Source organism: Prunus dulcis, chromosome 1 (genome assembly GCF_902201215.1).
Source record: "Prunus dulcis chromosome 1, ALMONDv2, whole genome shotgun sequence".
NCBI classification, from domain to species: Eukaryota; Viridiplantae; Streptophyta; class Magnoliopsida; order Rosales; family Rosaceae; genus Prunus; species Prunus dulcis.
In genome coordinates, this window is record NC_047650.1 from 16,960,796 (window position 1) to 16,975,923 (window position 15,128).

A 15,128-nucleotide genomic window follows, 5' to 3' on the forward strand; every position below is an offset into this window, starting at 1 on the left:
ACCACATAATGTGGCATGTCCATATCATATATCACGTCAATTAAATGTATTTTAATAAAGAAAGTTTAATTAACAATTTTTTTAAGTGTTAATAAATCATAAAAAAAAAAAAAATATTAAATTATTTTAATTAATGTAATTGTCCACCCTATCTGCCACATCATGTGGTATAAAAATATGACATACAAATATGATAAGAGTAACATTATTCTTTATATTATAGTAAATTAGTAATTCAATAAATAGTTTGATAATAGATTGTACTTAATTAATTTTAGAATTCGTTTAGCAACCCATATAAAAATTATTACTTGTGAAATTATTAATGTCTTAATGGATTAAGCATGTAATTTAACCAAATCAGTGAATCGCTCGAGAAAATGTTTGTCAACCATTTTTATTATCTTTATAAAATAAAATAAAAATTAAGATATTGAAATAAATGAATTTGCTTTCAACTTCGTCAAACAGATTTGACCAAAAATAATAATAAAAAATATCCGAAAAGATTTAAATTACTACAGCAGACAACTGTTATAATAAACTGGATACTCAGGACAACTGACCAAAAAAAAAATAATAATAAACCTGGATACTCGGGACTCGTCCGCACGACGACCCGAGCCCCATTAAGTACTCTCATGCATGAAGAATTACAAGCACCCATTTGAAGTGTTAAAACTCGTTAAATAACCCACTGAAAACCAGAACCCAGTGTCAAATATTCACAACCAGAACCAATCTAGTGCAATCAGCTCCGGTGAACCACTGGAAAATACTGGGGTGTCACTCCTTTAAAGTTATTCCAGGCACACCAGAAAATAGAGCATTACCATCATGGTACGTTCAAAATTACAGCAATGCCGATACAAGTTTAAGTATTTTGACACTCGATTTGTATAGATAAGACATACGCTGTACCAGAAATAAAATGATACCTGAGCCATTCTTCAAGAAGAGATGTAATATATTAGAAAGCTTCAGTTTTCTGACTGCCCAAAATATCTACCTGAAATTGTGGCAAGAATATTCAACATTACTACCTCGTCGTCGAGTACATACTTCGCAGCTCGCAGAGCAGCGCACCTTCTTAGCAGACTCCTAAGGGAAGCACTAGTATCGGCATCTAGTGGAGTATCAACTACCGCACACAGAGAAAATAGCCAGAGACAGTCATTCCTTGACAGAGTGCTCATGGCCTCTATCACATTTATGCGTTTTCTCAACATCGACACTCGAGCTACAGAGTCCATTCGTAAGATCACCGACAACAAAGGGGAGTCGCTGGAACTTTGGTTCACATGAGACTTAGGACTGAAGTTCTCAGCGGGCAGAGAGGCATTACTGCCTTCAGTAGTTGACAAGGAAAGCTGATCAATGGAGCTCCCGAGGATGCAACAGTCATGAGGCCAGTGGATGTCAGTTTCCTTGGATTTAACATTAACAAATTTTTCAAAAACAATACTCCCAGGTAGCTGATGGGAGTCATGAAGAAGATTTTTTGATTGGGGATCTTGAGACGTGCTTGCATTATAACCCTCAAAACGAGACAGAGCCTGAGATTAAGATAAGAGTAAAGTCAGAAAATGAAGTCAACTCTCCTTTTATCAAATGTATTACCTTGCCGCCTTAGGATCCCTAGTTTATTGAAGTATTCTATATAATAGGAAAATCGGCACTTAATGTTGGAAAATAATATTGAAAAAACAAAAGATTGCCAAAAATGGCTACCATTCTTCCAGCTTTATAATGGGTTTAGGTCCTATGTTCATATTAATACCCTAAACCCTAAACCATTTACCTTAAGTACACTCTTTCAAAGAAGAAACACGACTGATAAATAAAAATTGTCCTGACTAACAAAATCCAGAGACCTCAATAAAATGCATTCTCTACCCTCCACATTCTTAATGACTTTAGTTGCCCCCAACTGTCTATGGCAAAACTAGAAACATCATGCGCAGCAAAAAGAGAATTTTTCAAAGGTATAGAAGGGGGAAAAAGATTACCATGCAAAGGGCCTAACCACTGTGGTAAAAAATAAAGGCACAAAGAGATACAGGAATCTGGTGTCGAGAGAAGCACAAAGACAAGCAGAGTTGACCACCTTCTTAACCAAATTTCATGTTTACCATGCGAATATCTAATTCTCCTATAGGAAGAAGAGCACGAAGAATAATCAGGATGAGAACATACCAGCCTTAGCTCTGAAAATTCAGCAAGAAATGCATCCTCCCACTGTTTCAGTGGCAGCAATTGTTCTGGACACTTGGCAATCTCAGGAATCTTGGGCATATAATCACTCTGCTTTATGTTAAATTTACTTCTATCAAGCTTGGCTACTCTCACTTTCGGAATTCGAGCAGCTTCCCACCTAAAAGATAAATACGGTTAGAACAATGCTATATCAACTTCAAACTTACTCAGAATATTACTGAATGACTACCTAAGCCACTCCCTCATACATTGTTCTAAGGCGAATGAGAATTTGCAAAAAGCTTCAAGCTACATACAACTTTTCACGAATAGAAAATCAATAAGGTTTGGAGAGAGAGAGAGAGAGAGAGAGAGAGAGAGAGAATTTCATATATGATTTAGCCAGATGAGAACAAAATTAGAGAACTGGATCTGATGGATGAATTCCCCAATCTTTTACTCTCTCTAACAGTGTGCTCCTCATAAACCAGGACAGATATTGGCATCATAACATACAGCTTTATCTAATTGATGGGCAAAATGTGTCAACATATTATTAGGTTCTATCTCCTAGGTTCCTATTAATACCTAAGATAGTCTTATCTCTTGAATATTAATGAGAACAAAAATAATATATCAATAATTAACATCAGGACAGTTAAGAACTCCTCTGGGTTTCATTACTTGATTAAACACAAAGCTCAGTGGTTTCATCTGCATCAAGTGATCTTTCAAATGGGTCAACGTTTCAGTTTATAGAGACTTCTCTATGGTTTAATTGTCGCTTCAATGAATTTGCTCAACAAATAGACTCAATATATGCCATCTTAACTTTGACCCTTACACAATTCACGACAGCTGGCAGTTCATAAATTTTCTGAACAAGCTTTTAGTGGGGCACATCACCAACTAAAGTTCAGTTGGCAATCAGTAATAAAAGATGTACACCATTTTCAAATGCTTTAGCCAATAGGTGATACTGACTTATACATTTAATCCCCCCTTAGCAGTCCAAATAATCTGCCTTCGTTTAAGGTCATGAATTACTTCCACTTTTGTTCTTAATGTTTTGCTAAGATCTCTTCTGGTGCAACCCCTCCCTTCCCATTCACATGGTGGCTTTCTCACTTTGATAAAAGTATTCATTCCTTCACAACCATATTTAAATTACTTTTTTATAGGATTGCACAGGTAATAAGGGTAACGATACAACACCCAGAAAACAATGTAAAATACATGTTTATACAGCTTTGATTATTGTCATATATACAGTATACTATAGAAATAATTATTGACTTCTAGTACACTATCTCATGCATGCAAGCACGAGTGCACACACAAGGCATTAACACCCTCTCTTTCTCAACCACGCAGAGATGCATAAGATGGAGACCAATCATGAGATCTGTGCAACTCTCAAGATTACCTTTTATCTCTTTGACATATATATTAGACTATATATGTGCCAGATATATTGGTTGCGAAGCAACAGCCTCAATTTCCACCTGAAGCCTCATTTCAAATGATAATGATCATATCAACCAAAAATAAGATACGTGCACCTGGGAGAGAGCCTTCTAGACCTTATCTTTCACTAAAATGCATATCTCTATGAGATATTATATATTGACTCAACAGAACATGCAGCCTTTTCTCTTCGAATGCATGTGATATCCCACATTTTGTGGTGACCAGAAAGCTAGACACAACAGAAATTTCGCTATTACAAGTCAGCTCTGTAAAGAGAGCAACCAATACACCCAAGACAAATTTCTGACAAGTACCGTAGCCAAGCCTACCAACCACTTATCTCCTCTATCCTCTTTTTCTACAATCTCAGATTATCATCAAGCCTGGTGCATCTTGTCAATCAATAATCCAAATAACAAACTAATGTAGGCATTAATGCATTATTGATCCATTCCATGTTGTGCTTTAAATTCCAGCAAGCGTTCTGCTCACAAGCATTGCAAGATGGGCATGGCCACTCCTACAAGAAGTAAGCAATATTCACAAACATTCCTTGAGGCTTCCATCCAACTCTCCCAAGAAAACTCAAGAGACCCCCCATAAATACATGAGTTGCTAGCCTGATTCCCCAAATGTTACACTGATTGCCAAATGGCATGAAAACCCAATTTAGCCTAGTCCAAGAAGCTTTTTTTTCCCTTGGCCAATATCTAAAGATGCATTTTAGGACTTTAATTTTCAGACATAAAGTTGTCATTCCTTCTAAAAATTCTTGCTCACACCCCACAGAACATTACCTTTCAAAAATGTAAAAGTAAAATTACATAAATAAATGTACCGTAAGTAGTGACAAGAAAAAAGTAAACCTCAGCCTTCCACCCAAACTTAGAAGCTCATTACAGTGATATCTATCTCTTAAGTGGCCCCATGGCCCTCAAATGGCCGTTGACTTTTCTTGCACATCAAGGTCAAATACCTCAACCAAGAGCGACATAATAGATAGACAAGTCATTGCAAAATAACTGATGCAGAATTCAAAATCAGGCAAAATTACCAAGTTCCCCATCATATCCTTATGTAATCTTAAACCGGAAGACAGTAGTTGCAGGGATTTGAAACTTTTCTACAACTATTGTAATCTTAAACTTGTCGATGTTGTAATACCATGATAATCTTTTATTAGTGTACAACTGTCGTAATCTTAAGCTTTTTCTACATGGTGCAGAAAATTTACTGTAATCTTTGTCCTAATGGTGTGTACTAATGTGCAAAAGAGATGCTGAATGTCTGAACCATTTAACGCTCCATTGTCCAGTTGTGCATTCATTGAGGATGAGGGTGTTTAGGGAGTCCAGATTGAGTTCGTGAATATCAAAATCTTGATGCATTACATTGTGAGTGGACTAAGTTTTATGGTGAGAGGAAAAGTGCTAGGAAGATGTGATGTGCTGGCAATATTTTGGGTTGTTTTGGATAGAGAGAAATGGGAGAATTCTTAAGGCTGCTAGGGGGAAGGATATTGATCATTCGTGGAACAGTGTTCATTTCTGGAAATGCTTATGTGTTCAGTTTCCTCACATTTGAAGGATTGGTCCCTACATGCTGTTTTTGTTTTTCTAATTTGAGCACTGTTATATATTAGTTTGTTCTTTTGTTCTGTTTTCATTGGTTTTCTATTTTGTTCTTTAGTTGGGTGTAGTTTATGGAACACCTTGTCCTGTGTTGTGATCTCCTTTTCTTTTCAATGAAATCTATGTTTCTTATAAATATTAAATAAATAAATTTAAAATCTTAAGCTTTTCTAAGATGTGGGTCAACAGTCCTTTTATGTTCTAAAATATACAGAAAAAATAATGAATATGGTATTAGCCCTGAAAGATGTAATCCCTCATGCCAAGGATGTACAGACCATGAGATGAAACAACGACAAATTCAACTTTCACACATCAATGAAGAACGACGCAGAAAAGAAGGAATAAATAAATGGATAAACCATAATGAGTAAATCAATATGATGCAGGACAAGCAAGAATGATGAGTAGAAAAAATCTTGTTTGAGTGAATAAGTCCATGTGGTTGATTCAAATTGTTGGCAGTTAAAGAAAGGAATTAAGGAAGCGCGGAAATGATACAACTGCTATCATGACACCAGTATGGTTCTAGCAATCAATCCTAGAGGCCTTAGGCATCATACCTAAGGTTAGGTTGCATCACACAATCCTAGGGAGAAGCATATGCTTGCTGGAAATTCTCTAAATTCATTCATGTCTCAAAAGAAGGTTTCAAAAGCATTATGTAGAGCAAAGAATCTGATCCTTGCTATAAAAGAAGGAATTTCAAAAGAAGGTTTCTACTAGGCTGGCGTTAAAATGTAACTCGTGACTTCCAGCCATACAGCAAGGAATCTGTTCCTCTGATTTTGCATCTTTTGTATAAAAAAGAAAACTCCCCGTGTCACAATAATGTAGGATCTACTTCAGTAATTAAGAAATATGTTCCGACAATAGTCATGGTTATAACAACTAGTCATCCCACGCAACCAATCACCCTCGAGAACCAACATTTAACCCATGGCCTATATACCATGAAGAAGGCCACCATGTTATAGCCTACATACTGCAGGCAGTTAGCATTATCAATCAGATACTGAGGGGAAGGGGATGGTATAGACAAGACCAAATAATTATACCTGACACGCCTAAGATATTCAAGTCCATCTTCTGGTGAACCAGAATCAAAGTTGGGTTCTCCTTCAACCACAAAGGCAGGTCTCTGAATGCTGGCATAATCTTCATCACTGTCATCGTCTTCACTACACTCTTTTTCTGGAAATGGGTAGCCACGTTCATCAGTGGCACTGTAACTGCAAAAAGGGTCCAGGGGACTTGCATCTTGGGTTTGATTATTCACCAAGTTCTCTAATTCAATATCCACATTTTCTGAAAATGCTTCCCCTGAAAGTAATCACAAAAATTCTTAGCAATATCACACAAATGTAGAAACAACAGATTTGATCTGAACCAAAAAAAAAAAAAAAAACAAAACAAAAAAGGTAATGTGTTTTTTAGTGAAATCCATAGAAGTAAAGGTAAACAGGTTAAAGAAACTCCTTTCATTCAAGTGCGCAGTCAAAAAACAACTACAAATTACAAGGGAATGTCATTTTTATTACTGTTCATCAACAGGAAGAATGTATATGTCAAAATCTTTATGACTAAGTATGTTTCACAAACTAGAAACCAAAAGCAAGAATTTCCATGTACAAGGACTGTATACAAGTAGTACACAAGACAACCCTATCAAGGACCTAAGTACACAGAAGAAGAAACACATGTCAGGAACGTTGGACATTAAGTCTTTTGCAGATTGTGTTAGGCCATTCTTCAATGCACAAAGATATTCATTTGATTCCATCTTCCCCTTGAAGCAACCACACCTGTGCACAAAAGAAATTGAACCCATCAAATTGACACAATCAGAGCTAAGAACAACGAGAGAAAAGACATATGAAGAGAATTCAAAAATGTCCACAAATGGATTACAGGATTGGAAGGTCTGTGAAACTGGTTAAAAGCTGCACTTCAGAAAGTAAAGGACTATGAGTGCAACAATGAAAAGAAAGACAAAGATTTAAAATCTTATGCCCTTGATCTTTAAGAAACCGAGTTAATGTAGAATAAGAAACATAGGAGATGTACTTTGAGAAAATGATAGATTTCAAAATGACAACAGCCTAAAATAAATGCAAAAGAAAAAAAGGAGAGATAAAATATTGTCACCAGATCCAAACAACCGCAAAGCATTTTCAAATGCTGAAGAAAATAAGTATAAATTAAGTGCTGAAAATCAAATAATCTGGAATTTTGAGTGTCAGAAATAGAATGGACAAAATACTGGACATGTCACATTATGAAAAGCCACGATGCATATACTTGAATGGCAATGCAGGCTTCCTTGTCAAAGTGATGTGGAGATAGAAAAATAAGGTACCTGAGAAACTACTTTAAATGAGGCAGTAGGCAACAAAGACGAGTGTTTTCATTAGCAAAGTAGAAAGAGTGAGAGAGGGGAATTCGGTTAGGATATCACTTATTTGGGTAATCAAAGAAACAATGACACCACGTATTTACTGGTTGGGGAATGCAAGAACGAAGACTAGCTACTTAAGGCTATAATAGAGTGGGAGGGGGTCAGGAACCAGATATGGTTCAGCAAAGATGATGCCAAAAGAAAGAAAAAAAATGTTGTTTGAGAAAAAGGTCCATTGGCAATTTATTGCCTCTGTGCCCACTAAACTTGACCAAGACAAAACAGAACGGCTACTCGCCATTAAAGTAGGCGAGTTTGTTCAACCTCTATCATTACATTGACAAATCCAAAGCAAAGTAAGGGAATATCCAAACAACCTTTTAATGCTGACAATGACAACAGCCAAAACTATTATAGAGTCCCGAGCACAACCTGGGAGATTAAGTCATAAGCACTTTATCCTAACCAAATAAATGTCATTTACGCAGTATTCTATCATGTTGTCTAGAGGTTTAAAGAACTGGTTCTAAAACTATTATGATGGACACTTTGTCACAGTGGTTCGCACACATTTAGAATGCTATGCTATAATAGAAGGATCTTTTCATTAGAAAGAAGAATTGCATACAAATTAATAATGCTACAAAAGCTAATTCTGAAAGATTCTTCTATTTCATACATTAAGAATGCTATGCATTACAATAGAAGGAATTTAAAAAGAAAAAGATAGAGCAATTCTTTGACGACCAAGCTGGGAGTTCATTGAGTTCAAAATCACTAGCAGATATAAGGTGCCACAAATTATTTTACACACATCTCCAGACTAAAAACAACTCACTCATAGAAATTACAATTACTAGCAGATATAAGTTGCAAGAAATTAATTTAAAAACCGCTCTCCATACTAATAACAATTAACCCATAAAAATTACAATTACTAGAACATATAAGTTTCATACATCATATTTTCATCATCCAACTGAGTTCTAATAAGATTTAGCCCATAAAATGTATAAAGAAAATAATAATAATAAAAAATTGTACTTACCAAGAATACCAGGTGGCACTTCCATCTTCTCAAAGCGTTTGTGAGGTTCAAAGTTATTGTGGATGTTCTTCTGATGCTTAACACTTGCCAGATTTTCATACTCCTTGGCCACGACTGGCCCAAGTCCACGGTATATATCTTTCCACAGTTTCTTTTGTTCAACCACGTTCACATACCTCATGGCCTCCAACTCCATCCTCGAGTAAAAGATCTTGGTTCCTTTCCCTTTCTTTAAACTCACGCTATGAGCTTCAACCAGATGATTAGCCACTTTTTCCTTTCTTCCTGAGGTTCTTGCCTTTTTTTTCCCATTCATTTCTTTTTTTGCATTCTTGTTTCCATTCCCCTGTGCAACACATTTGGCAGGACCCAGAAAACCCAACTCCTTTCCACAGCCATTGCCAAGCAATGATATCATTGCAGTATCATCAATTACTTCAATCTTGAAAGAACTGAGAGACCCATCAGTACCACTTTGCACAAGGGTCTTTTCTGCAGGCACAAGAATGGCTTCAACTTCCTCCAGTAATTGCTTCTTTTTCAGTTCCAAGGAACTCTGAGATTCCGCTTCTTTTCCAACAAAAACCACTTTGTTTTCAACAGAAGTAGACAGAGAAGCATCCACACCTTCCTTGCAGTCCAATTCAGTAACAGACTTCGTCTCTTGCATTAACTTTTCGATATCAGCAAAACCCACTTCACTTATCACAGAACCTTCACCTTTCTTGTCAACCAAATCCGAAACAACCCTTTCTTTCTCATCATCCGGGGTCTGTTCAGTCTCAGTTTTCACAAATTCGCTATCAGAAACAAGACCCATTTCACAAATTTCCATAAAATCTTGAGCAACTCCATCAGATACAGTTAAGCCAGAAATTAAACCGCATGCTTCGGCCTTTCCACTCACATAATTGGGCATTTCTTGAATTTCTTCAAGATGGGTTTCAGAGACTTGGCCGTGAGATGAAAGCTTGACCTTCTTAGAGGAATCGGAGACCGAACAAGGAGGACTCTTGTCGGTGAAATCTGAGTCTTGTTTCAGCGGAGAAACGATCTCAGACGAGTGGCTATCTTGTTCTGGAATTACAGCAGATGGACAGTTAGAGCGTTGTGTGAGAGTTTGGGTTTCTTGGATCTCTTTGATTGTTCGTTTGAAGCCGACGCATGTATCAGAATCCATATCCTCTGCCATGGGCTAGAGAGGGAGGGAGGGAGAGGTACAGAGAGAGAGAGAGAGAGAGAGAGAGAGAGAGAGAGAGAGAGAGAGGACTAAAGGTTCGTTTCTGTGCAGCGGTGAAGTTGCGACTGAATCATATAGTTGTAGAGCATCTGTCGAGATTATTTATTCACTTTTATTTTGTTCAAGGGTATGGATCGATCGAAAGGTTTTAGGGTTTATCGTACAGTGCTTTGTAATTTTGAAAATTTTAATTTTATTGTCAGACCATTTTCAATGTTTTTTTTTAATCAATACCATTTTCAATGTTTTTTTTTAGGGAAATAGCTGAAAATGACACCTATTTTATAATTTTAATTAAAAATACCACCTCTTCTCAATTTTTGTACAACTATCACCTATAAATATAAAATTATTGTACCCTTATTGCTGATTTTTCACAAGTTCAGAAATTTGTTCTCTCAGCTCACACAACTCTCTCTCTCTAGCACAACTCTCTCTCTCTCTGGCACAACTCTCTTTCTCTTTGGTATCTGTCTATCACAGCTCTCTGGGTCTCTCTTGGCTCTCTCTATCTTGGCTCTCTCTCTCTCTCTCTCTAGCACAACTCTCTGTCTCTCTCTCCAGATCAATCAGAATTCGGATCAACCCCTCATTGTCCGTCTCTTTCCACAAAACCACTCTCTATTCGTGAAACCAGCCGCGAATCTCACAGAAGTTTCCTTCTTCAGCTCAAAAAGCATACGCCATGATTTGAATCACCAGGAATTAATCGGACCACCCCAACCAGGTTCATTTCTCTTTTGCCTTTTTCTGATTCGACCTATTTGGAATCGGATCTCGATCAGTTTTCAAATTTGATTTCAGTTTTTTAGGTTGGTTCTTATAATTGAATTTGAATTGAATCTGATTCGGTATTTTGTTTAAAGAATGGCGTGGTTCAGTGGGAAAGTCTCTTTGGGGAACTTCCCCGATCTCGCCGGGGCCGTGAATAAGCTCCAGGAAAGCGTCAAGAACATCGAGAAGAACAAGCTGATGATAATGAAGCTGATGTTAAAGGGCAACATCTGAGCTCAGGGGAAAATGCGTCTGACTCTTCAGTGATTGAATTGGAGAAGGTGAAGATGGAGATGAAGATGATGGAAGCTGCATTGCAAGGTGCTGCAAGACAGGCCCAGGTACATGATGAATGATTAGGTAGCATCTTATTTGAGAGCTCATAAGATCACAACCATTTATTATTATCCCTGTTCATTTAGTGGAACACTTGAGACAATACTACTGAACTTCTTGACTGGATTTCTTTAATTTAGAAGCGCTGTCTACATATATCGGAGGTTTATGAAGTTTGCTTAGTTAACCTGAACACCTTTAGTCTTGCAGATGGTGTGTGTCTGTGTCTGTGTCTGTTGATTTAGGAAAATAGAAACATTTTGTATTTCTGTATATGGTAATTAAGTTAAAGCAGCAACAAATACAAGAGAAGAATTATTATACTCTTTCTTCATTGTGGATCTCTCTGGGTGCAGCTATGTTACATTGTTAATGTCTGTTCAATTGTATGTATATCTACAGTTCTGAACGTCTGATATATTTGATTCTTTTCCAGGCAAAAGCTGATGAGATTGCAAAGTTTATGAATGAAAATGAACAATTAAAATCTGCGATCGAGGATTTGAAGGTATGCATTTTGTAATATTTTTATACCTTCATTTGAGTAGATAAAATAATGGCTTGATCATGCATGTTTTACTTTGATTTTTCACTCTTGGTGTATAATGCACTTGTATTTGCTACCATCTTCCATTTATAACCCAGCATATAGGGAAATCACGGAAATTCTTATAGGGAGGTAGTTGCCCCCTTGGCTTGTCACTGAATGAAGCATCCGTGGAGAATTGTTGGATGAAAATATCTTTGCTATATTCATGCTACTTCCTCTTGCGAGTGGTTTATGTTGAGTTAATATTTAAATTTTAAAATGCATTCTTTTTTCAATTTTGATTTCAACGTTTTCTTCAAAATTGTTTGTGTGTAAATGCAAAATAAAGGCATAGATTCTAATTGGACTATTCATTTTGCCCAAAAGCATTCCTGATGCTTGATCTTTGTCAGTGTAACAATCATGTTATGGAATTATAAGTTTGCACATACAATTTGATGGTTGTCTAATTATATGTTTCATGTTTTGGAAAATTTCTGGTATTTCTTGAAACCAACCATGGTTGACTAGTTCACATTCTCATTATCAATTTTTTTTTTCTTTCCCAATTTGCTTTATCAGCCATATAGTATTGTGATTTTAATAATTATTTTTCTTATAGATGTTCACATATTAACTGGTGAAAATAATTGAACAGAGAAAATCCAATGATGCAGAAGTCGAGTCACTGCGAGAGGAATACCATCAAAGGGTTGCAACACTTGAAAGGAAGGTAGGTCTTCTCATAAAGTCTTGTTTATAATCGTGCTTGGATTGATCTAGGTGTTATATGTGCCCGTTATGTTTTTGATGAAATTGGTACTTGCCTATTTTTAATTCAGCTCCTGATAATTGGAGGGGCTATGCCAACTTATGATTGCAGGTGTATGCTCTTACAAAGGAAAGGGACACGCTTCGGCGGGAGCAGAATAAGAAAAGTGATGCAGCTGCTCTTCTGAAGGAAAAGGATGAAATAATTAATCAAGTTATGGCTGAAGGTCTCTTTCTGTCCCTGTCTGTCTCTGTTTCTCTTGAGAAGCTCAATATGTTCTACATATTTTGTGCCTCATAGTGAATTTCAACGTAGCCAATGTTCTATTGTGGATGCAAGGAGGGTTTCTTTATGCAATCATATCAATAATTATGGAAATTCCTTCATTTTTGCATTTTTATGTACCAGGTGAAGAGCTTTCAAAAAAGCAGGCTGCTCAAGAAGGACAGATTAGGAAATTAAGGGCTCAGGTATGCTAGCCGGTTTATTCATTGTCTGATTTTGTCATTCTTTAATCCTTTCACTGCTAGGTATTCTTATATTTTTTTTTTCTCTGAATACTAGATCAGAGAGTTTGAAGAAGAGAAGAAAGGGTTGATTACTAAACTTCAGGTAATTCATTTATGTTAGAATCTTTAAAATTGTGGTTCTCTGATTTCGTTTGATAAAGACAACTCTTTCAGTCATCATAAAATTTGAAATGACATTGAAGTTACAGCACATAAATTGATGAAGCACTTGTTTTCCTTTTTTTCTCAAAGCTGCTTGGCCGAAAGCTTCCATGTTGGATAATGGATTATCCCACAAAGGATTTCTTGATCATTTTTCTGTTTTTATGTCACCTGCTTTCTTAGTAGTCAATTTCATAATATCTTAAAACAGTAAACTATTTGACCCCAGGAACATTATTATAATAGTTTATAGGGAAATAGCTCAAAATACCACCCATTTTATAATTTTTTGTCAAAATACCATCCCTCTCCAAAAATTTTAAAACTGTCACATATAAAAGAAAATGGTTTTCCTCTTTGCTAATTGAGAATCATGTGCAGTTATGATTTCAGATCTGTAGATAACCTGTTGTTGCTGATATTGCTACACGGGAGGAGAACAGAACAAGTTGGAAAATGTGCAAGAAGGGAGAGCTAACTCATACAACGAAGAACAAATTGATGAAGTTAAGATCAAATTAGTAGAATTTGTGAGCTCTCCATTATTTATAATTATAGGTAGGAAGTATGTATGTAATAGAGCAAAGATTGGTTGACTATGTAATAACAATTGAATTGTCAAGTTTTATGAAAGAAATAATTTTTGCTTCTTGGGATAGTATTGTTAGGGTTCGGTGGCGATTTATTTTCCATGTCTAAATTGTAGTCTGTAATGGATGTGTGTGTATTGTATGTAGATTGACTTAATATTGCTGTCCTATTGCCTGTGTATTGTACTAATATTGCCTGTGTATTGTATACATATTGTATGCATATTGCCATCGTATTGCATGTATATTGTAATGCTATTGCTTGTATATTGTAATGCTATTGCTATCGTATTGCCATTATATTGCCCTAATATTGCCTCTCTAGTGTATGTATATTGACTACGGCTCATCAATGGGTTTACGGTTTGGGCCATATTGCATTCAAAAAGAAGACGAGGAGGAGAAAGAAACAACGTGCCTTTCAAAAACAGGCAGTCAGGTGCATCATAATTGCATCGTAAGACATTGTAAGAAATTATTTTAAAAAATAATAACAACTAAAAAATAATTTACAAAAAAAGGAAGGTATGAATAAAGAGACAGAGAGCGAATAAGGGGAGAAAGAGGCAGAACGAAGCTAGAGAGAGAGAGAGAGAGAGAGCTGCGCTACAGAAAGAGAGCAAAGAGAGAGTTGCACTAGAGAGAGAGAGAGAGAGAGAGAGAGAGAGAGAGAGAGAGAGAGAGAGAGAGAGAGCCAAGAGAGAAATAGAGAGCTGCGATAGACAGATACCAAAGAGAGAGAGAGAGAGAGATGTGCCAGAGAGAGAGAGCCGAGTGAGCTAAGAGAGAACAAAATTTCTGAACATGTGAAAAATCAGCAATAAGTGGACAATAATTATATTTTTATAGGTGATATTGTAATACTATTGCTATCGTATTGTGGTTATATTGCTTTAATATTGCCTCTATAGTGTACATGTATTGGCCTAATATTGCTATTATATCGTATGTCAATGGCCATTTGGTCTAATAACAGAGTCTCCACTTCGTTGAAAAGTAATCCTGAATTCAAATCTCATGGACACGACAATTGTTATCCATCCTTATATTAGCATGAATTGATGTTGACCTTTGAAATGATAGTTGGAGTTGCACATCGATTCATATTCAAAAGGAAAGTAATTCTCTCCCTCAATGAATCTTCGTTCAAAAGAAGGCAGCTATCAAATATTGGGTACAAAAATGCAAGGTCCACAGTAAATTAATTGGACACAAACCACATATTACAAAACTAGGATGATTTTTGGCATGCTTGAAAAGACAAGGGCCAAATACAACAGAAAAGAAAATCCATTCAAGCTTCACACTAAACATGGCTCAAGCACTCGACCATGGTTTCAATCCAAAACCTACCCAACAAGGGCATACCACGTGTCCATCATAACAGAAGAGTGGCATTTACAAAGCATGAACTGCAATATGTTTCTTTTTCTCCTAAACAAAATTGTTACTAAAATGGAACAAAAGATCCCT

General features: G+C 36.3%; 2 protein-coding genes across 5 annotated transcripts; one reads left to right on the forward strand and one right to left on the reverse strand.

Annotated features, from left to right (window-relative positions):
* Positions 1-497: 497 nt before the first annotated feature.
* LOC117615696 lies at positions 498-10,024 on the reverse strand. The gene is made up of 4 exons (XM_034344831.1): positions 8,744-10,024; positions 6,356-6,620; positions 2,197-2,374; positions 498-1,556 (listed from the first exon to the last, which is right to left on the reverse strand). Exons 1-4 carry the CDS (start codon positions 9,933-9,935, stop codon positions 981-983), a joined length of 2,211 nt encoding a protein of 736 aa, XP_034200722.1. The 5' UTR covers positions 9,936-10,024; the 3' UTR covers positions 498-980.
* Positions 10,025-10,548: 524 nt separating this feature from the next.
* On the forward strand, positions 10,549-13,716 carry LOC117614189 (golgin candidate 5-like). Of its 4 annotated transcripts, none has more exons than XM_034342910.1 (8): positions 10,549-10,710; positions 10,850-11,098; positions 11,530-11,601; positions 12,281-12,355; positions 12,506-12,620; positions 12,803-12,864; positions 12,959-13,006; positions 13,447-13,716. In XM_034342910.1, the coding sequence occupies exons 2-8, from the start codon at positions 11,045-11,047 to the stop codon at positions 13,450-13,452; spliced, it is 432 nt and encodes a 143-aa protein (XP_034198801.1). In that variant the 5' UTR covers positions 10,549-10,710; positions 10,850-11,044; the 3' UTR covers positions 13,453-13,716. The 4 variants fall into 4 exon arrangements, with proteins under 4 accessions (XP_034198801.1, XP_034198803.1, XP_034198800.1 ...); XM_034342912.1 differs by having other exon boundaries at positions 10,550-10,710; positions 12,964-13,006; XM_034342909.1 differs by having other exon boundaries at positions 10,550-10,710; positions 12,959-13,716.
* The last annotated feature ends 1,412 nt before the right edge of the window (positions 13,717-15,128 follow it).